This window comes from Xyrauchen texanus, chromosome 27, assembly GCF_025860055.1.
Source record: "Xyrauchen texanus isolate HMW12.3.18 chromosome 27, RBS_HiC_50CHRs, whole genome shotgun sequence".
In the NCBI taxonomy this organism is placed as follows: Eukaryota; Metazoa; Chordata; class Actinopteri; order Cypriniformes; family Catostomidae; genus Xyrauchen; species Xyrauchen texanus.
In genome coordinates, this window is record NC_068302.1 from 26,943,188 (window position 1) to 26,966,467 (window position 23,280).

The 23,280-nt window shown below is 36.9% G+C and overlaps 2 protein-coding genes across 4 annotated transcripts; both read left to right on the forward strand.

The window, feature by feature from the left end:
• Positions 1-641: 641 nt before the first annotated feature.
• On the forward strand, positions 642-7,896 carry LOC127620678 (DNA-(apurinic or apyrimidinic site) endonuclease 2-like). Its single transcript, XM_052093873.1, has 6 exons — positions 642-727; positions 1,075-1,245; positions 4,132-4,267; positions 6,662-6,714; positions 7,321-7,445; positions 7,561-7,896. Exons 1-6 carry the CDS (start codon positions 691-693, stop codon positions 7,894-7,896), a joined length of 858 nt encoding a protein of 285 aa, XP_051949833.1. The 5' UTR covers positions 642-690.
• Positions 7,897-8,436: 540 nt separating this feature from the next.
• On the forward strand, positions 8,437-16,486 carry lrif1 (ligand dependent nuclear receptor interacting factor 1). Of its 3 annotated transcripts, none has more exons than XM_052093788.1 (4): positions 8,437-8,558; positions 10,205-12,050; positions 12,128-12,358; positions 13,609-16,484. In XM_052093788.1, the coding sequence occupies exons 1-4, from the start codon at positions 8,551-8,553 to the stop codon at positions 14,542-14,544; spliced, it is 3,021 nt and encodes a 1,006-aa protein (XP_051949748.1). In that variant the 5' UTR covers positions 8,437-8,550; the 3' UTR covers positions 14,545-16,484. The 3 variants fall into 3 exon arrangements, with proteins under 3 accessions (XP_051949748.1, XP_051949749.1, XP_051949751.1); XM_052093789.1 differs by having other exon boundaries at positions 8,439-8,492; positions 13,609-16,486; XM_052093791.1 differs by lacking the exon at positions 8,437-8,558 and having other exon boundaries at positions 10,393-10,463; positions 10,558-12,050; positions 13,609-16,485.
• Positions 16,487-23,280: the final 6,794 nt, after the last annotated feature.

Sequence of the window (23,280 nt, forward strand, 5' to 3'; positions counted from 1 at the left end):
CAGTCAACAGCATTTATAACATAATGTTGATTAACACAAACAATTATTTAGACCCGTCACTCCTTTTCTATAAAAATGAAAAAAAAAAAAAATCTGGGTTTCAGTGAGACACTTAAAAGTTAACTTTAAAATACTCATTGTTTCAAACGTAAAACCACAAGATGTAAACGATATGCATATTAAAATTATTTTAGTCTGACAAAATCGCTTTCTAACCTTTTCTGAGTAAAGTTATATTTAATTTTATACTTCGCTTCCATGAGGATGTAATGCCACATAACACTAAAACGACTGTAAAAATGACTATTTAAACAGCTTTACAGCTCAAATAATACACACGTTTTAACAGATGTTAAAATGTGCTTCTACAAAATTATAAGCTTCACATTTCTTCCTTTAAACCCTCCACACACTTTACCCCATTCACTTCCATTGTAAGTGCCTCACTGTAACCTGTAAAAAAAAATTTGTGGTATCAACATTTTGCCACAAATTCCTGTTCATTGAGCCGAAACGTGTAAAGACTTTTATTTTGAAAAGCTGTGTGATTTCCTCTTCAAAGCACAAACTGCTGCATGCCGCTCAATGCTCAGATCATCTGACGTTGTTTGACAGAAACACATGAAGATTGTAACGGAACATAAACGGGATACGAACATTAAGAATGGCATAAAAAAGCAGATTAATTTGATGCTGATATCATCTGCGTCCAAGAGACTAGTTACTCGTAAGTGCACGCGGGTTTTTGAATGGGTTTATAGGAGCTCATTCTTTTAATTTAATAACTCTTTCAGTATTGCATAATCCAGGTGACCTATTGGATGAAAATTCCGCGATTGTTGATAGATACTATTCTTAGATCAGTTTTAGCCAAATTATAAGGGAATAACGAATGGTTTCGCAGTAGATTCATGTCCAATTAGTCCTATGTTGTGCATTAAAAAATAAATGTAGTCTCTTTTTGTAAATGTCAAGCATCTCATGTTACATTGTTTTAAAAGATTTAAAACTTTTCATTGTTGTTTAAAACCATTTTCATATGGTATCTTCATTTTTTTGCGACCTACTGTAAAGATAGTGGTACTCCATTCCTGGCTGAGGAAGGATTGACAGGTCTGCTCACCAGTCATGAAGGGGCTATTGGTTGCTATGGTGACCAGGTAGAGTTTTCTAGTGAGGAGTTGATGGCCCTAGACAACGAGGGAAGAGCTGTCATCACCCAGCATCACTTCATGTACGTTAAAGGTCCAAGGATGTTTAACATGGCATTGATATTTTTTTAGACTTTAAAATGCTTTGTTTTTACTCTTTAAGATAGACATTGCATGTGTTTTTTTTTTTTTTTTTTTTCAATAATTTTTTTGTTATTGATTCATAGACATAAAAATGAAAAAAAAAAAAAACTACATATATACATTGAATCAACATTTAACCCCACTATTATCCCTCCCCAATCACCAATCCCACCCTGACCCCCAACAAACACCCCTGAGATCACAAATAAGAATATACACACAAACACACAAAAAAACAGAACAAAAAAGAAACTTCTCTCTCCACAGACCCTCCCTGTGATACCCCCCAAAACACTAAGCACTTGCCCCATTTCCTATCCCACAAATTCCAAACCCCCAGCCTTCTGCTTGACCCCTCCTCGAAAGCAGCCACCCTCCCCATCTCCTCACACCACTCCAGAAATGAGGGTCCTCCATCCGACTTCCATCCCCTTAAAATTATTTGCCTGCCAATCGTAATGCTGGTCAGAATCCAATTTTTTATGTGTTTATCCCCCAAATTTATGACTGCCCCATTGCCCAAAATACAGAGTCTGGGGCAAAATTAAATTTGAGATCCCAAAACGTGACACATAAAACTCTGAATCTTCAACCAAAATTCTTGGCTCTTGACACCCCCCCAAAAAACATGGGTTGTGTCTCCATCTTCTGATTGGCATCGCCAGCAGGTGGGTGTCTTTAGGACCAAGCCTATACAATCTAGTGGGGGTCCAATAGAATCAATGTAAAATCTTGAATTGCTTAAGGCGCACCCTTGCATCTCTAGATGCAGACTTGACATTTTTTAGAATCCTAGCCTACACTCCTCCAATACCAAGTTTAAATCTCTCCCATAATCTCTTGATAGAATTTAAATCTCCGTCCCCCAGACGCTGAATTAGCAGGGAGTAATACACTGATGCCTCATGACCTTTTCCAAAAGCAGTAATTACCTCTCCCAGAGTATCTGCCGCTTTAAGGGGGGTGCATGCTACTCCCAAAAACTATACAGCGCAGGTGGCGCAGCTGTAAATACTTACTGAACTGAGATCTGTGAATCCCAAAATGTTGAACCAAATTTTCAATAGATCTCAACAATCCACTCTCATGTAGTCGCAGGTGGCGCAGCTGTAAATACTTACTGAACTGAGATCTGTGAATCCCAAAATGTTGAACCAAATTTTCAATAGATCTCAACAGTCCACTCTCAATCCACTCTGACCAGCTGATAGGGAACTTATTAATACATACATGATACAGCCATATGCTTGAGGCAACATTTAAATATATGTCTGAATTAAACACTCTGGACACTTTTGTCCATACCGAGTGCAAATAAGAGATAACGGGGTGTAATAAACTTCTATGATTAGTTTGATTGAAAGGCTTTGCAATGGTGAAATAGGGGCAAGAACTTCCTGTTCAATACAAAACCAGGGAGGGGCTATCTCAGGTGGAAGCGACCAATGAGCCAAATGTCTGAGACCGAATGCATGATAATAAAACAATCATGAGTAGGCCTAGTCCACCTTTGTCAATCAGACTGTGTAATTTATTCTAATGTAATCTAGGACACTTACCATTCCAAATCAAGGACTTCGCTATGCTATCAAATTGTTTGAAATAAGAGAGGGGGACATTTACAGAAAGAGATTACCTGCCAGATTGCTCAAACTTTTTTATTAAAGGGTTAAAATTAACTAACTAAATCAGACAAATTTGCTGGGAATAAAATGCCCAAATACTTAATGCCCTGTTTGGGCCACTGGAAGGCGCCCAGCTGGAAAGCTGTTACTGGGCAGTACGCTGTCATAGCCAAAACTTCTGATTTAGACCAATTGACTCTGTATCCTGAGAATTTTGAAAATGAATTATAATTCTATGGAGGCAAGGCATAGATCTAATGGGGTTGGAGACAAATCATAAAATATCATCTGCATAAAGCAAAAGCTTATACGCCACACCTCCCGCCACCACCCCTGGAAAATAATCCTCCTTTCTTATTGCGGCTGCTAATGGTTCCAGGGCAAGACAGAACAATAATGGGAAAAGAGGGAAGCTCTGCCGGGTGCCCCTATCCAGAGTAAAATAATCTGAAATTAATCCATTGTTTGTTCCGCCACTAACAGGTGTCTATAAAGTAACTTAATCAATAAAATCCAATAAAAGTATTCCCGAACCCATTCTACCATATCAAATGCCTTTTCGGCATCAAGTGAGATGGCAGCGACCGGAGTCTGATCATTCGCCACTGACCATATGATATTGATGAAATGCCTAATGTTAGCAGAAGAGCAGCCTGAATAAACCCCACCTGATCTGTGTGTATAAGAGATGTCATAACTTTATCGGTTAGCCAGAATTTTTGTTAATATTTTTACGTCTAGCTTGATCAGGGAAATTGGATGGAAATTTTCACACTTCCTTGGATCTTTGTCCTTTTTAAGAATCAGACTGATCCGGGATTTTGTCATTGTTGGCGGAAGCTTTCCATTCTTTAATGATTCTGTATAATGTCTAACAAATGTGTAGCCAGTTCTGTAGCATAAGATCTAATAAGTTCAGCGGCAAGCCATCTGTCCCCAGAGCCTTGCCTGTAGGTGAGGCCTTAATTACCTCACCAAGCTCCTCAAAGGTTATCTCAGAATCAAATATCTATCAGTTTCTAATATCTTCATCAGTAGACGAAGATGTGGAACTATAAAGATCAAGATAGCATTATTTATATTAATGGCCGAGGTAAAAATGTCACCACCAGCAGAGGGAATGGTAGAAAAAGACTCTTTCTGACTTTGCATGTTCTTAATGCTTCATATTGCACAAGTTATTTATTTATTTATTATTCTCAGTCGAGCAGACAGACCAGAGAAGCTGACTGTGATTAATGTATACTGTCCCCTTGCTGATCCGGACAAACCGGAGAGAAAACGGTACAAGCTTCAGTTTTACAGGCTCCTACAGATCAGAGCTGAAGCCGTTTTAAGCTCAGGGAGGTAAGAGAGACAGCACTGATGGGAATCATGACTTTTAAGGCTTATTTATACTTCTGTGTTGAACCTATGCTGTATGCTTTGTGTTTGCATTTATAGTTCTGCGTTGTTGTGACTGCATCATTTTGTGAGTGCACAACCAAGTGCTAGTATATTGAGAGAAAATGCCATCATTTCTGAAATAATTAAACATTTGATAAATAAACAAAAGCAGTATAATTTGTGGATTCAAAATAATTTATTCATTATTTAAGCTTTAAAATGAGTTCAGGTTTAGATAACTGAGATAAAACTATATATATATAAGAGAGAGAAAGAAAAAGAAAGAAAATTGGGTCACTGATGCAACAGTAAACTGCCAGCAGGAGGTGAAGCCACTGGAAATGTTTGAGCGGCCATTTTAGTATTTCGCCCAGGCGAAAACACCCCCGTTTCATCATGAAGTTCACAATAAATAATAAATGAAATTGTCTGTTTGTATCTTACCTCAATTTCAGTTAACTTGTTTACATTGGGCTAATCTGTTCAACATTGAAATTTGTTAGAGGTGGATACTCTTTGATTCGGATATCAGGTTTTCAAAAACAGGACAAATTCCTGAATTAAATAAATAATTACATGTGTAAGACGTTTGCATTGTAGGGATGTACATGCAGATTTTAGATATAAAATCGGTGATTGAATGTTTGGGCATAGGAATAGGGCGGCGCAGTGGCTTCACTGATATGACATCATGAGCGATCCAGTTCTATATATATATCAGTGACTAAAATAATATTTTATTTTACATGTTGTCGTCTGCCATGCAGCGAGAAAATAAATTACGTAGCCATATGCTGTATGCTTGCTCTTAAGCCACTTAAATAATAATAAAAAATATTTTGGCATATTTTTGACTCTCCATGCTAGGAAAAAAGAAAATCATCAAAATAATGAATGACTACTTGCTTTACCAAAACTAAATGGCTGGCATTTTAAAGGAAGAGTTCACCCAAAAATGAAAATTCTCTGTCTATATTTTTAGAAGAAAATTTCTGCTCTGTAGATCCATACATTTTATGCAGCACCAAAAAGACCATAAATGCAGCATAAAAGTAATCCATACGACTTCATTGTTTAATCCAAGTCTTCTGAAACTATCAAATCAGTTTTAGATGAGAACAAACCAAAATATAACTCCTTTTTCACTGTACATCTTGCCATAGCAGTCTCTTGGCACGATCATGATTTCAAGCTCGATTACAATTTCTAGTGCTTGACACATGCAAAGAGCACTAGATGGCACTAGGATGTGTACTCGAGTTTGAAATCATTATCGCCAATGAGACTGCTGATATCAAATATTATAGTAAAAACAAGTTGTTACATTTTGGTCTGTTCTCGCCCAAAACCGATTGGATCTCTTCAAAAGACATGAATTAAAACACTGGAGATTTTTGGATTACTTTTATACTGCCTTTGTGCTTTTTGGAGCTTCACAGTTTTGGTCACCATTCAATTGCATTATATGAACATATAGAACTGAGATATTCTTCTAAATATCTTAATTTGTGTTCTACAGAAGAAAGAAAGTAAGTCATAGAAAAAGTAATATATCTGGGATGGCGGGCGGCACGGTGGTGCAGCGGTTAGCACTGTCGCCTCACAGCAAGAAGGTCGTGGGTTCAAACCCTGGTTGCCCCGGCCTTTCTGTGTGGAGTTTGCATGTTCTCCCTGTGTCTGCGTGGGTTCTCTCCGGGTACTCCAGCTTCCTCCCACCATCCAAAAGACATGCAGGCTAGGTTAATTGGTGTCTCCAAAAAAATTGTCCTAGGTGTGGATGTGGATGTGGATGTGGAGGTGAGTGTGAGTGTATGTCTGTCTATGTGTGGCCCTGCGATGGACTGGCGACCTGTCCAGGGTGTCCCCCGCCTTTCGCCCAATGTTAGCTGGGATAGGCTCCAGCCCCCCGCGACCCTGTACACAGGATAAGCGGTTGACGATGGATGGATGGATGGATCTGGGATGGCATGAGGGTGAATTTTCCATTTTGGATGAACTATTCCTTTTAAACTTAAAAGCTGGACATTACAGTGAATATAGGCAATATAACAAACTTTAAACAGGTGCTTTTTAATCTAAGTTTTAACAGCTAAATAATGCAAGTGCATTTATAAAATGATAAGCTTAAAACCATCCAACAACTGGCTCCATTCTCTTCCATTGTAAGTGTCTCTCCGTAACAATGTTTGTTTTTTTTTAAGAAATGGAGGGTCGAGTCAAAATGATTTTTTGTGGTAATCAACATTAAGTCACAAATCTGGAATATTTCTTTAAATATACCTTAGATTTCTCAAAATGTTGTTGGCATGTATTCTTTTATTTGTTTGATTTATGCACCCCTCCATCTGTCTTCAGTCATGTGATTGTCTTGGGGGATGTGAACACGCCTCATCAACCCATAGACCACTGTGACCTCTTTTAGCCATGTTTCTCCATCTTCTTATGATTTCAGTTAATGGCATGTACTAACCAGGTGTGACACAACGTGATAGCAATCAACACAAGTTGATGTTTAATATAGTTATGTGGTGCTGGATGTCGGAATTATGAGATTTCAGTGTGGGCGGGACTAGCCAATGCAATGGCACAGAAATAAAACCAGGTGACCAAAGTTCCCTGACGTTTGTTGCGGTTGCTAGTTAGTGCAACAACTCTATAGCTTTTATTGTGTCTCGCCTGGTTAGAGCATGGTGTAAGGGTCTATAAGCTTCACACTAGCACAAACCTACTCTTTATTTATGTCATTTAGGATAACTTTGAGGAAGAAAATTGGCTGAATCATTTTCTATTTGAAACAGCAGAAAAGGGTAATGCTGAATATGAATTTGCAGACATCTCCCAGAATTCTGCCTCTGGTGGCAAGTTAGTTGATTCCTTCCATCATTTCCACCCTAAGAGGTCCAATGCATTCAGATGGTGGTCCACACTTTCAGGTGCCAGGCAGACCAACTTCAGCAAACATATTGATTACATCTTTTCTAACTGCTCTGTGGTTGAAACTGCTTTTATTGAAGTGGACGTTATGCCTGAGGTGGAGGGATCTGATCACTGCTCTGTATGGGCACAGCTCATCTGTACCCTCCTGCCTAGTCCCAAGTGCACACGTCAAATGCCAGAATTTACTTGCAGACAGCAGAAGGTCTTATGCTTTTTTGTCAAATTTTCTGAGAAACAGAACATTTCAAAATAGTCAGAAGAGAGTCTTCCTGGATTCCAGGATTGTGGGGAAATCCGAAAAAACCTGAATCCTCTAGTACAGGGGGAAAATGTTGCGACGAACAGATAAAGAGACAGATAAGCTAGCAGACAAAAACAATGTAAAAATCAGGATGAAGTGGAAGAAGAATCTGCACCATTACATATGTCAAAGGACTGTAATAAAAGGGCTGTCCTGTGGCTTTTGGAAATCGGTTTTAGATGGGCCTCCTCAGCCGCCACTATGCAAGTCACAGAATGAGCCCTGTGTCCTACGACTACGAGCTGTAAAAAAAGCAGGGCCTAATTTAGGCCGGCAGTTTTTCGTATGTGCCCGTCCTCAAGACAATGCCTCCAATCCTCAGGCCAGGTGTAATTTTTTTTGCCTGTGTTGAAAAAGGAAAGTAGATTAAACTCAAAGGAATCTGTATGAATACTGTGTTAAATATTTAATTGTATGTATTTTTAATATATGTAACATTTTTATTGTGCTACTTCAATTAGAATTTTGAAATGATACATTTTACTGTAGAAATAATGTTCTTTTCAGCTTGTACTTTTGTCAGAGAATTTCAGAAAATGTACCTTCTTCAATCCAGTAATAATTCTGTATTATCTCTCGTTCTGTCTTACACTTATCTTTATTATACGAGGAGAAAATTCCAAGAGTTCCAAAGGACTTTAATAAACACTCATCAACTGAGCAGGAAAGATTATGGTGGCATTAAGTCCTCTAAATAGGTATTGTGTTGTTATTTTGGGTATTATTTTTTAGATGTAAGTGGCATGACTAAAGACTACTATGGCATATTCAGTGTTTAGTGTGAAATCATTCAGAGATGGCAAATACTAATAATTTATTTTGAAGGTCTTCGCTTTTCATATTTTCTTTCTTCAAACTAGTGTCTTTTATTTTGATATAGCTACTTCCGTTGGCCGGATTCACAGCATTTCAAGAGACTGTCTTCAATTTGGTGGACAAAATCTAACGGTAAAGAAAGCATTGACAAGAATTATATCTTGAAGTGTGATGTCTACAGACAATCGCGATGGAAGGGTAAGCTTTTCAACTCCACGTTTGCACGAGAACGTTCTTGAGTGTCGTTGGCCGATCGTTCTAAACCTTTGCAAAATGGCGCGTGTTTTGGTGAGTTTCATTCGAGCGCACCCCGTTACAGAAAACGATAAAAAAAAAAAATACCAGCATAAACGGAGGTTGTTCTGGAAATAGCTACGTATCTGATGGTGAATGCATGACACTTGACAGGGGGGTTCTGGGTTATCAGTATTTGCTGTGAGATTATGTTATATTGCTGCATTTTACGCACCCTGTGTATACTACGTGACAATTCTGAACCAATTGTCTTTTTTAAATATATATATATATATATATATATATATATATATATATATATATATATATATATATATATTTAAAGCATTTTAACTATTTTACAACAGAAACTAGGGGATTGTTCTGGGAAGATCCACGTAACTGACGAGTGAATAAATGATAGTTCACATGATTCATGTTATCAGTCGGTATATTTGCATTAATATGACGTTAAATGGATACGATTGGTAACTACTTGAACATTTTAAAGCATTTTTCTCCAATCATTTTATTAATTTATCCTTTGTGCGTCAGTTTAAAAAAGTTACTCAGAGGTCCGTAAGAGGACAAAACATTTTTTTTGTTTTGTTTGTTTTTTGGCCAACATCAGTCCTGATCATATCTACAAAATATTAATTTATTCTCAGCATTTTATGTTTATTTACATAACCGCTGTTGTTTTCACACACACACACACACACACTGACATCCATACCAACGCACCCACACAATTTTTAACTGCATTATTTATTAAATTGGCCTGCAGTGCTCTATAATACAGTAAACAGAAATTAGGTAAATAGCATGTATTTGCTCCATAGGCTAAACATGAGAGAAATGGCGCCATCTGGTGGAAAATATAAAATAAAAATGTCCATTTTGAAGCCAGGGCTCTGGAAAGGCAAAATATAATATAATTCATGATTTTATGCTTTAATGATATTGGGATCAAATATTGTTTCAATGGGGAAATTTTTGTCCTTAAGGTCCTGAGTGAAACTATTTTATGTACACCATGTGTTATAGATGTATTATAGGAACTGAGGTTGAAATTCTGAAATTTCCCCAAAAATACACACCTTTGGCAAAATGTATGCCGGTGGCATTAACAAAGCCAAAATGATCGAAAAAGGAAAAGGTTTCTCTAAGCTTGAATAAAAAGTTGGGGACTGTTCTTCAGAAAGACCCACGTAAATGATGAGTAAATGCAGGACATATGTGTAGCGTTTTTGTTGTGAGAACACGTGCTACATTTTTTTAAGCAATTGTAATTTTTCTATATATCATTTTATTAATTTTATAATTTTACTATTAAAAAATATTTGGACAGTTTTAAAATGGTATTACACATGAAGATAAAACATTTTGTTTACAATAAATTGCCATTTATGTACACAATGTGGAGACTGCTTAGGTTTTCTGTAGTCTAATAGATTTTTTTTTATAAACAATTCACATTTTGAACTCTGCCCTTGAGGTATTTTGCATGTTCACAGTAAGTAAAAGTCTGTATCAAAGCCAGTCTAATTGTGATTAATTTATTTTTTGTAAGAAAAAGTATATAATTTTCTTTCTTAATTTCCTTTTAGTGGAACTGGAGTCTACTACCAAGCAATGCCTGCAGTGGGACCGGATGGGAAAAATGTCATGAAGTTGATCCCTGTCCACAAAGTGAACGGACAGTTTTTCCAGACACCTTTCATTGCAGAAAGGGACAATGTTGATATACAGCTAAAAGTCCTAACAAAGCCTGGTCATCCATCCCCAGCCCCTTCATCTCAGCCACAGACTAGACTCACCTCCGTTCAGCCTATAGCAGATGGACAGTATGTCTTTACGCCGCCAGAGGTCAGCAATTTATTTAACTCCCAAAAAGTTCAAAACAGTGGAATTAATGAGTTATCCAAACTCACTCCTAAGCAAGTGCTTGTTCCTCTTGCAGTGCACACCGTTTCTCAGTGTGCAGTACAGTTACCCCCTCAAACCAATGGACAGACCATGGCAGTTGTCCAAAAGCTGCCGGTTACCGTAAATTCACCTGTTCTTCCAAATGGTCATTGCCTTCAGATCCCTCCAAATGCGAAAGTTAGGACTCTCCCAGCCTCTGCACTCCCACCTTCCATCAAAAGCCGGATAATGAAGTCTGTAAATAACATCTCTAACAATGAGAAGGGTCCACAGACTGTTGTGTTAGTGTCCCCTGTGAACTCTGTGAAGATCAATTCTGACCAACAAGTGTTGTTGGCAAACCCAATTCAAATACAGAAGGCCTTGTCTCAGAATCAGCCTGCAAACTTTGGAACAAACCCACCTGTTTGTTCCCTATCCAATAAAAAACCAAGTGACAATTTGAATGCTCCAATTAAATGGGTAGTTCAGGAGGGGACGGGTGCATTTGCTCCTTGTCTTGTACCTGTATCATCAACACATGTGAACTCCGACTCCATAGAAGGAGTCAAGCATGTAGAGTCAGTCACCACGACAAGTGAAATCTTGGCAAGCAAAGCCACGCCTGCTGAAATCAGCCAAGAAACGATCAACCCAGGCAAGGACAATGCCCTTGTCATGTGCAATGGGAAGGTGTACTTTGTGGCCAAAAAAAATTCGGAGATCGCAAGGGATGTGATGGTCAGTGAAGGTGGGAAAAAGGGGTTTATCAGCACCTCTCCTGCTCTTCCCTCCAGCTCTGCTCTGGCATTAGAATCTTCTAAGGTAACTAAAGAGCAGAACTTAAAAATAAATGTAAACAGTGGTACTCCAAGTGAAATCATTGATCTCTGTGATGATGACGAGGAGAGTTCCACATGCCTGGGAGGTTCCCCCGGCAATTTGCCCACACCAAGTCAAACAGAGGTGGACGAGAGTGATGAAGACTCTAATGTAATATTTGTATCATATATTCCACCAAAGTCAGAGACTCACGCTGGTGAGGAGGAGACAAATTCAGAATCTTGGAACAAAAGGAAAGGATTAGCACACACAGAGATGGTAATGTCTGAAAAATCCACCTCTCAGAATGAAAGGGAAGAAACGGCACACGCAGGGATAGAAATAAGCAAAAAATCTGCCTCTCAGAACAAAAGGGAAGAAACAGCACGCACAAAGATGGAAACTGGCACAAAATCTGCCTCTCTGAGGGAAAAGGTTAAAACGGCACATGCAGAAATGGAAAAAGATGGAGATCAGGAAAATCCTGCTGCTATGGATGGTTATGACAAGATGGGTGTGGATGAGAAGGCCAATGAATCTGAAATGGCAGAGAAGAACTTGAGTTTTCTGTCTGAAAATGAGGATATGCAGCATAAAGAAGTGGAGAGTGTAAGTCCATCAACCACTTTGTTGGCAGAGTCAAAATGCCAAGATGATGCAGCCGTTGGTGAAACTTTCAGCAGTGGACATCTCCATAATGTTTGCACTCAAGCAACTGATTTAAAGGTAATATGCAAAAATATGTATATATAATAATCATTTTAGACCACCATGTATTTAATAATTTCTTTCCTCTTTTTCAGTCCTTGGTAAATCCAGCCCCTGATCAAGAGAGTCAACACAAGAGCGACCTTAAGCTAAGACGAGAATTTGGCATCACCTCTGACTTACAAATTTGTATGCAAAGAATAAGTACAACTGCAAAGCCAGATCTACAACCAGAAAAAATTGTAGTAAACAAGATCACATTAGGCGGCCTTCGCAAATTGATCCAAGAGTCACAGCTACAGTCAAAAATCCAGCAGATGATTCAGGTGAGTTATATACAGTATTCCTCCGTTTTATTTCTAACATCTGAAATTTCTTTACATTCTATTCTAGATCTAGGTATACATATTATTGCATAAAACCCAAGATAGAATAACTCTGATAGAGAATTTGTTAATATTTTTTTTTTTAAATTAAAGTATGACATATTATTATTTTTATTTTTTTAATGATTGAAAACAAATGCCATCGTAAAGGTAAAAATGCCCTTGAAAATCAAATCCAGTGGGCAGAATATTAAAGGAATATTCCTGGTTTAATACAAGTTAAACTCGATTGATAGCATTTGTGGCATAATTTTGATTATCACAAAATGTATTAAATGTTGACTTTTATAAAAAAAAAAAACACAAATCAGCAAGGAACTTACAATGGAAGTGAATGGGCCCGATCCGTAAACGTTAAAATACTCACTGTTTCAAAAGTAAGCAAATGCATGTTAACATGATTTTTGTGTGATAAAATCGCTTACTAATCTTTGTGTCAATTTTTATCCTAGTGTACAACTTTGCCATGACAACTTAATGCTGTAAATCCTGCATTCATGCAAAAAGAGATTTGAGGTTATCGACATAGCCACCAATTTTGATTTAAGTGCATTACTTTATTAATATTATTTGAGAGCGAAAAACAACTTAAATTTTGTTCTGTTCATCACAGAGTGATCGTATTGCTTGGAATATAGAAGACTTGGAATATAGTACACATCGTTTACTTTTGGTGTGGTTTGTTTTTTATTTGACATTTTTGAGCTTTTGAGTCATTCTTTACTTGCCATAATGTAAGTGATTAATGCGAAGACTTCTTCACCCAAATATTTACCTTTTGTGTTCCATAAATAATGACAGAATTGTAATTCTTGGGTGAACTATTCTTTTAAATTGGAATTTTAAATACAATTCATTTAATAAAAATTTGTGACAAACACTTTATTGAATTGTGGTATTCAATTCAGGAATATCAGTCAAGCTCATAACAGATAGTTTTTGTTATTGTGGTACATTTGTTCTAGATGTACAGGCCTTGACCTAAAAAAAAAAAAATTTATCACATTAAAGAATACTTATTTTTATTCTGGTGAAAAGTCCCAAAACTAGGTCCTAAAATGCATTCAAATTTAAACTTGCTTTGATAAGTTTTTTCGCAAGGAAAGCATTTAAACTTTAACAGAATATTACTGTGGGAGAAACAGCATTGTACAGTTGAATAAACCTTTGCTTGACGGTTGTACTTGTAGGAGCCCCAAACAAAGATTGAGGAGGATAGAGGCATGACCGAAATCGAAAGAAAGAAGCTGGAGCAAAATGGAAAGGATGCACATCAAGATGTTCCCTCACTCAGCACCATAAACATTTCATCTGACTCTAAATGCAAAGGCAAAAAGTCACTAAATATTTCAGTTTCTTCAATTGAAAACAGTTTGGTTTCGCAGACATTTGAAGTTTGTTCATCCAGTCAAAATTCTGGAGAAGTAGCAGAATCTACAGCCAATAAGGTTCAAATGCAATATGAAATTCCAGGAGATATTACTTGTAGCACACATTGTGATACCCTCTCATCAGAACAAACTGTAACACAAACTACTAGTCAAAACCTCTCGCCTTCAAATGCAACAAGAAAGACACCACCACGCTCAAAGAGAGGTAAGATGTGCACGGCCTGTCCCTGTGGGACTGTGTTAGGGACTGCAGAGGCAACTTCATCACTCCAACAGCAAGAGAGGCTGAACCCACACACTGTTGAGTCACACAAAGAGGCAAGAAGAAACTGCTTAAATAAAACACCAGTGGAGAGACGTCAATCTGACACTCATCAACCAACAAGAGGTCATGATCCTGTTAAGAAAGCAGGGAAGAAACGGTCATCAAGCAGTCCACAGAATGACAAATCTCTTTCTAAAAAGTGCATTAAAGAAACCTCACATGCCATCTCTGAGATGTCAGAACAAGACATTAGCCATACGCAAATAACATCAAATGAAACCAGCATGCGGTCCTATCCTTGGAAACAGCAGGATCCCAAAGTAAACGAATTGTCAACTCAAGATCTGTACTCTGTGGAAGTTCTTGATGCTGAGGAGATAAAACGACGTGAGAGAATCAAACGCTTGAAGGATCTTCTTAAGGAGAAGGAGGCTGCGCTGGAAAGGATGCAACGAAGCATGGATTTTTAGTCATGTCTGATTCCTTTTAAAAGACTACACCTTGTGATAACAACATGAATATAACTGGGAATACCACCATCAAATGTAAAAAAAAATGTATTTATTTTGCACAGCATCTTTGTTCGTTCTTAACTTTTTTCCCTGTTAATATGTATTGCAAATTTCTGTCATATTTTATTGAAACTTTGTTTTGATGCACGTTATGTTATGCGTCTTATTTATAGTTTGCAGTATATTTAAGCAAAACCAGATGCTGTCATCTGTTTTTGTCATCTTTGTTATTTGATTTTAGGTGCCTTTTATAAATACTTTGATATGTTTTTTCTGTAGTTTCATTCATAATACTACAGCCTCATTTTTTATTAAAAAACTTCAAATACACAGTGTAAATAAAATGCGAAATTGTTGTAGAGTTAGGAGTTAGTTTCTGCTGTACTTTTAAGCCGATTACTTACAAAATACTGTAGCAGCCCAGCCTGCTCAGGAGCATTCCAAAGATGGCTGCCACGTGAACTGACATGACTTGAAAGGGATTTTGGTCAAGGTCACAGCAATCGGAGAAGATTACAAACTCTGCACACTCAACTCCCATTCTCTCATTGTATGTATTTCATGATGGAGTGACCAGTGGAGGGATAAGAGCCTGATATGAGGCTGACCATTTTCAGTTACATTTGTTATTTCCTCTCCCTCTGCGTTTTCCTTCCTGTGAAAAAAGAAACAATACAATAGATGTATAGAATAGTCACCTTATTCATGTAGAGTTTGTTTCTTGAACAGGAGACAGTGAATATAGCACCAACCAAGTTCAGACAATGTGTCAACGTGTGATTCAAGGTAGCATAATACCGTTATAATATCTTAAAATGGCCTCAAGACATTATAAATTGCATTATAAAATGCTGAACAACTTACCTGCAAAACATTAAAAGGCAAATGATAGAAGTTGAAAATATATGACAAAAAAACAATTGATAAAATTGCAATCACTGATGCATATTCTATTATTTTACAGCCATTTCAAATCAGATTTATAAAATTAACCAATACTGTATACAGTATTAGCAGAATCATATGTGAAAACTTAATAATAATAAATGAAGATACAACTGTTTCTTACTACCACTGACAAATAATATTTATTACTGCCATACAGACTTTTTAGCACAATCTCACAAACCAAACAGTCCTGATTGTATTCTGCAACAAATTCAATTAAGATAAATCCTGTATCAAGCTGTGCAAATTCTGACCTTGTGCAGTGGAAAATGGTCCCTTATCAAGCTAATCAAGCCTCCAAGAGGGATAAAGGCCAACGGTGGTGCAACAGAGAGAGAGCATTTACGGGCAGCTGTCTGTCATATGTGTGTGTTTGTGTCCTTTTGTTTAGTTCTACATTAAAATATTATTTATATCGTCAAGCCGGTTCTCGCCGCCTCCTTTCCACTAATACCTTTACAGATATATATGCAGTAAAATCAAACAAGGTGCAGCACAAACAATTTTGAACTTTGTCCATTTCTTGCAGTTCAAAACTAATGGAGAAACAGTGACTCAAAACTTTCAGAGATTGAAGAGTTCAGTCATATCAGTAACCTTATAAAAGCTCTTTTATTCTACATGGGGCAGCCATTTTATGATCAAATGATCAGCCAAATACTAGCTTAATCTCAGTAACCACCCTGTTATTGGACACTTTCATACATGTATTATATCAATCCTGGTTAACTGTACATGTGAATTTCTACAATGGCATTGGTAACTGAAAACTACTGTTTGAATGTGTCAGTGTAAGCCAATGTTATAGCCACTTTGACATTCTTCAAAAACTTACTGAGTGCCCCTTTAATAAATGTGAGGACAATTTAAATAAATTATCCTCTTTTTTAACCATATATGTATTTTCTATGTATTATGTGGTATTAACAATGGGCTGAAATAGGGCAGATTCAGAGATATATGCATACTGATGTCATAAGCTGTCCCTGTTGTACAAGGGGCTGTTGTGAGGGCGGAGGACAGGGTATCTACAGGTATCAGCGCATGAAATTTAATTATTTTTAATACCCTTTTCAAGACCATTTAAAAAAGATTTATGATCTCCGTCACTTCAATCACTATCGGGTTTAATGTATATACCCACCACTAGGTGTAACATGAAGTAACTTTTTAAAATTACATTACTAATGTGAGAGTAAAGGGCTTGTTTGATAGTGTTTAACTGTATTTTTATGATGACATCTACAGTAGTTATTAAAGCTCATTTCTTATACTTCTATGAAGTTGGCACCCCATATAATTAAATAATCACAAAAACTATTCCATTCCTTTGTGCTGATTTGTGGGCGGTGTGACGTCACTCTCCACCCCATCTTGCTCAAATCGATCCAAACCGGTGCTGGTCGTTTGTGCTCGTTTTGTGCCGTTAAAACAAACTTTGTAACTATTTCCATTCCTTACATATAGCAAGAATGTTTTCGGAAGTGGTGACGCCATTCTCCACCCCATGTTGTCTAAATCACTCCAAACCGGTTAATTTGTCAATCCATTGCCTCTGTATATTTAATTTATGTATTTGGATACTTATGTATGTTTTTTTTTCTTTTTTTTCTTCTCTTTTCTCCATTTTTTTACTATTTTGTCATCCAATGTTAATTTACATAATTGTTCAAGTCTCATTGAATTATTATTGTATTATGTGTTAGCATCATATTCCAATAAAAAATAAATAAATAAAAAATCACTCCAAACCGGTGTCATTCGTTTGTGTTCATTTGTGCTGTTGACAAAAAAAAAAAAAAAAAAAAAACTGTAAACCCCTGTTTTTAAATATAACAACAAAAAAAACAACCGTTTTTTTAAGAACAGTGACGTCACTCTCCACCCCATGTGTTCCGAATCGCTCAAACCGGTATTTATAATTGAATCTGTATTGACAGATTCAATTATACATCTATTAAACTCAATTAATATAGAATTAAAATAAATATAATATAAAAATAATATAATAAAAATGACTTTTTATACAGATATTTTAATTCTATTCACCTTATTCTTCGCCCGTTCTATTTCCCATGATTCATAGCGGGTTCAACTGACTAAATGGTTTTCTACTTCCGGTTGAAGTGTTTGTTTACGTAGAATGCTAGCACTCGCGTAAAGGCTACGGTGATAGATTGTAGTTATTAAAGTATAAAATAATTGTTCTGTCAAGATGGGAAGTAGTAGGTGGCTACACACCGCTGATGAAATCACAAAAGATCGTGAAGGCGACCGTATCAGAGTGCCACATCCCTCAAAATTGACAGGTTGGGTGGATGACATGAAGCTATGGCCAGGAGTTAGCCATATTGACATTATTAATTATTTTATTTTTTCGGAGGGTGTAGATCGTGAGGAGATGCGAAATTACAAAAGCACCGAGGCCTTCAATTACTTCTTTAGTAATAAAGTCGGGCGCATTTCTTTGCTGAAGCACGGAGACTTATGTATTTTTGAAAGCAGAGGTAGACAGGAGTCAAAGTGCTAACCAGCCTAAGCTTATTGCTTGGGTTATGCTGCAGCAGTCGGGGGTGATATAGACTGTCGGATGTTCATGTATTGCTGGATTAGGGAGATCGTGCAGATCAAAGAGCACATAGGCTACATGTTAAACCTCTGTCCATGTTTCTCACACTGACAACATTACAGTAAAAGCTTATGATAAATGGTGATGAAAGCTATTCCTCGCTCAGGCTTACAACTACCTGGCCCACATTACGAAAGCATTAAATCGTCGTCATGGTGGCGCGCATTGTTTAGAGCAGAATAAGGTGGATAGTCATTGAGTTCATAGGGATACATTTATGGGATAATTGAATCTGTATAAAAAGTACTCAATATTTACTCCCAAAAACAAGTCTTGTGCTATATTAAGAATAATATTCTGAGTGTTTTACAGTTGGTTTCATGTCTCTAGGTCACACGGTCATTGAGTTTAATGGAATTAGAATATTACAAACATTTACACTATATTTATTTGAAAATATATAGAATGTAAATTCCACAAACAGAGCCTTGTGTCTTGAAAGGGATATTTTTAACAACATTTCATATTTGTTGTGATGTCATAATTTCAAGTGGTTTAAAATTGTTTAATTGATTTATAGGTTGATTTATACAATTCTCTCTCTCTCTCTCTCTCTCTTTTTTTTTTTTAGCAAAGAAAACCTACTCATGCATGTCCAGGTTGGATTGGCTTGAAAATGTGATTTGTACGGAGAGTTGATGGGCATTGCCGCGAATGTCAAACGAATATCAAATATAAAACTTTACCGCACTCACAAATACAGGGCATATGTGATTTGGATTTGAAGCTTGAAGTTACTGCCAATGATCAAACTGTCATATATATATATATATATATGACAGCAACTGTAAGAAACCTGCACCAAGCGAGCACAAAAGAACGAGTCAGAAAATGAGTGCATTGGACGAGATGAGGTAAATGCATGACTGACGTCACAGATCCGGGAGATAATTTAGTTTTTTCGATGTAAGGAAATTAATTAGATTGTTATTAGATTGTTTCTTGCAACAGCACAAACCGGCATCCAGAACAAACGAATGCCACCGATTTGGAGCGATTCCGACGACATGGGGTGGAGAGTGACGTCACTGTCCCGAATTAAATCTAAAGAAGGGAAACAGATACACTTAATTTTAACGGCACAAACATGCCCAAATCAAGCACAAATGAAAAATGTTGCTATATCGAAGGAAGGGAAAACTTTTTTTACAGCACAAACCGAGCACAAACGACCAGCACCGGTTTTGATTGATTTGAGCAAGATGGGGTGGAGAGTGATGTCACACAACCCAAAAAAGAATGCTTAATATCTCAAACACATAACCAGCACAAACGTTCATATTTGTGGCACAAATCAGCACAAACCAATGGAATATTTTTGGTGATTATTTAATTATATGGTGTGCCAACTTCATGGAGGTAAAAGAATATCCACATCTATTGGAAAAGAGGGAAACATTGAATGATATGTTGGATGTACATTTCTCAAATCAGGATTTAAAGACAGCATTAAAAAAAATTAAGGCATCAGCACCAGGACAAGATTAAAATAAGCTATATATTAAAGCAACTGAGCTAAGGCTCATTAGAAATAATATTACAGTTTATAATAGAATATGGGAGAAGGAATTTTACCACAGAATTGGAAAGAAGTGTTAATAATACCTATAAGGGAAAGACCCAAGCAAACCATTAAATTACAGGCCTATAGCTTTAAGTACACATTTATGTAAATTAATGGAAACAAATCTTACTGATTGATTAATGTACTATATGGAGGAAAGACATTTCTTCTCTCCATACTAAAGTGGATTTAGAAGAGGAACAATGGACCCTATCATAAATTTGGAGGAAGATAGAAGGAAAGCCTTAATATGTAAAAACAAAAAACAGTTATAGCAGTATTTCTTTATGTGGAAAAGGCTTATGATACTTTATGGGAGGAAGGACTGCTGATAAAATTATATTGTTGTATTGTTTTTTAAGGATCCCAATTAGCAGATGCCATGGCAGTCAGCTAATCTTCTTGGTGTCCAAACATGAAATACTTCACATAACTTACACTTAATTGCATATACGTTAAAATTACATTACCATACTGTACATCAATATATATATATACACACACACACACACACACACACACACTTATAGGAAATGCATGTATACAATTTAAAGCATTCATATACATTTCAAAGTCTATCACCTCTGAACATACAATTAGGTGGAATATTAATTAAAACCAATGTATTTCAAAAGAATGAAAATTAATATGAAACAGAACACAATATTAAGAAACATGTCCAATTACAGTATACCTCCTACTGTTCAGTCTGACATCTGCATACCAATAAATATCTCTGCATATTCTTTTTGAAGGATGATTTATTTTTGTATTAATCAGATATCAAGAGGAAAATTATTCCAGTTTGTTATGACTCTATAAATGACAGTTTTTTTTCAAAGAGTTCAAAAGACCATTTCTAGCAAATCTGGTGTTGTGGTTATGTGTGTCCTTGCAGTAAACTATTTGTTCACATATCAATTTTGGCATCTGTGAATTAATGATGCAGCTGAAAAATGTGGCCATACTAAAGGAAATCCTTTGCTCAATAGTGAGCCATGAAAGGGTGGAGTGCAATGTTTCGGTTATAGTTCAAATAGAGCAGCCCAGAACAAGTCTGGCAGCCCTGTTATGTACAACTTGTAATTTCGCAAGATTTAATTTGGATGCAGACGACCATACTATTGAACAATAGTCCAGGTGGCATAAAGTTAATGACTTGGAAAATATACTCAGCATGTGTGATTGCAATACCTCTGCCCATTTTTATAAATTGAATTGATGTGTACGGTCCAAGACTACGCCCTGCAATTTTGCTTTGTCCAGCTGCTGTATGGGTTCCCCAGATATGGATAGCTCCAGTTTAGACTTAGCAACCAATTTGTATCATGACCCAAAAACAATCCTTTTAGTTTTAAATATATTTAAGGCTGGTTTATTTGTTTTTGATCCACTCATATACAATATTCAATTCACTAGACAAAATTCATGGCATGTGCGTGCTGCATAATATACAGTGGAATCATCAGCGTACATTATTTATGCCTGCATTTTTCACAGCAGAAGGCAAGTCATTTATACAAATTTAAAACAGGAGTGGTCACAGACAACTTCCTTGAGGTATACCACATACTAAACTACTACAATTTTGATAGACTGCATTATAAAAAAAAACATTTGTGCTCTAGAGGAAAGATAATTCTTCATCAAGGTAATCGCAGATGAACAAAAAACATGACGTTTGAGCTTATCAATTAAAATATCATGATGAATGACATCAATTTGAGTCATCAATCTCCCTCAACCAATTATCAGTCATTTGTATAAGTGCTGTGCAATAGAGTAACCCTTTCTGTATGCATGTTGATATTTAGTAGTCAAGCTGTTATTGTTAAAATAGTCTTGTATCTGACCATAAATAATCTTCTCCATAACCTTGCTCAGCACAGGAAGAATACTTATTGGTTTACTATTAGGCCCACTAAAAGGTAACTTGTTACCCTTAAGCAATGAAATGATTTTCCCTCCTTCCACAGTCTAGGATACAGCCCACTTAGCAAACATCTATTCAATATGTGACTTAAAGGACCTGAAATGTAATCAGCAGCAATGCTTAGCACCTAACTATCCAGACTGTCTGTGCCCAAACTGCCATATGCAGGAAGAGTCTTCAGCAATATCTCAACATCTCTAGCCTCTACACAATTGACATTTACATTTATGCATTTTATCCAAAGCAACTTACAGAGCACTTATTACAGGGACAATCCCCGGAGCAACCTGGAGTTGAGTGCCTTGCTCAAGGACACAATGGTGGTGGCTGTGGGGATCGAACCAGCGATCTTCTGATTAACAGTTATGTGCTTTAGCCCACTTTCTTCCTTGAGCTGGCTAACCAATCTATATTCATATCTCCAAGCAAATATATTTCACTATTCACATCAGACACTCGGTCAATTGATTCACATAATTGAGAGAAATAGTCAGCATCAGTATCAGGAGGTCTGTAACAGCAGCCCACCACCACTGGTTTCAAGTGGGGTAGATGTACCTGAACCCACAACGCTTCTACACCAATCATCATAAGATCCCAACGTAGTTTAACAGGAAGATGTCTTTGTACAAAAATATACCCCACCACCATGTATATTTCTGTCTCTCCTAAAGAGGGAGAAACCATTAATCAATAATTCAGAGTTCTGAACAGATGGATCTAAATGAGTCTTGGATACCACCAATATATGCATGGAATTTGCAAGCATCAGATTATTCAAGTCATGTATGTTTTTCCTTATGCTACAGCTGTTCACATGTGCAATTACCAAGGCTTTATTTGGGAGCTTTAAAGGGCTCAATGCCATTATTAGGGATAAGGATCATCCTTGGTCATAAAGTCATACATTTATAGTTTTAACCCAGTAACTTTTTCTGGGTTTGATGATCAGCTTATCATACCTCAACATTGCAGAATCACCCCTCTCCCAGGCTGCACGCAGGTCTGGCATTAACTCCTTCCTTTTCTTCTTAATAAGGTCAGAGAAATCTTCATTGATGTAAATCTGTGTTCCTTTAAGTTTCTTAGCTGTGATTGAATCGTCTGCTTGTCCTTGTAGTGCAGGAGTTTTACTACGATCTGTCTCTGCCTACTATCATCAAACTTCCCAACTCTATGGGCCTGTTCGATTTCAATATCCTTCACATTCAGGCCCAATTTCTTTCCTAGTATTTCTTGTACTTTAGTTTGTGACATTTCACAGTTTTCCCCTTTTTCGATCCCATCAAGGGTCTCGACAGATTTTGTCAGGTTCTCATCCAGTCGTTTCAATTTTTTTCCGCTCTCACATAGCACTTTGTCTTGGCTCTCCAATTTTCCATGAGCAAACTCTAGACTAGTCTTGAGTTCCTGTATCTCTTTAAGTGCATTATCCACTATTTTATGCACACCTTCTGAGAGAATTTCAACACAGGATTTAAAATTCTTACTTTGGTGCTCCTGCAGCTCTCTATAGAAGTCCTTTTGTTGTTCCTTCATGGATTGAAGAGTAGACATTGTCACCAGTTCTTCCTCTGGATATACTGTACTTTGGGTGGCATCTTGTTACCCAAAGAGGAG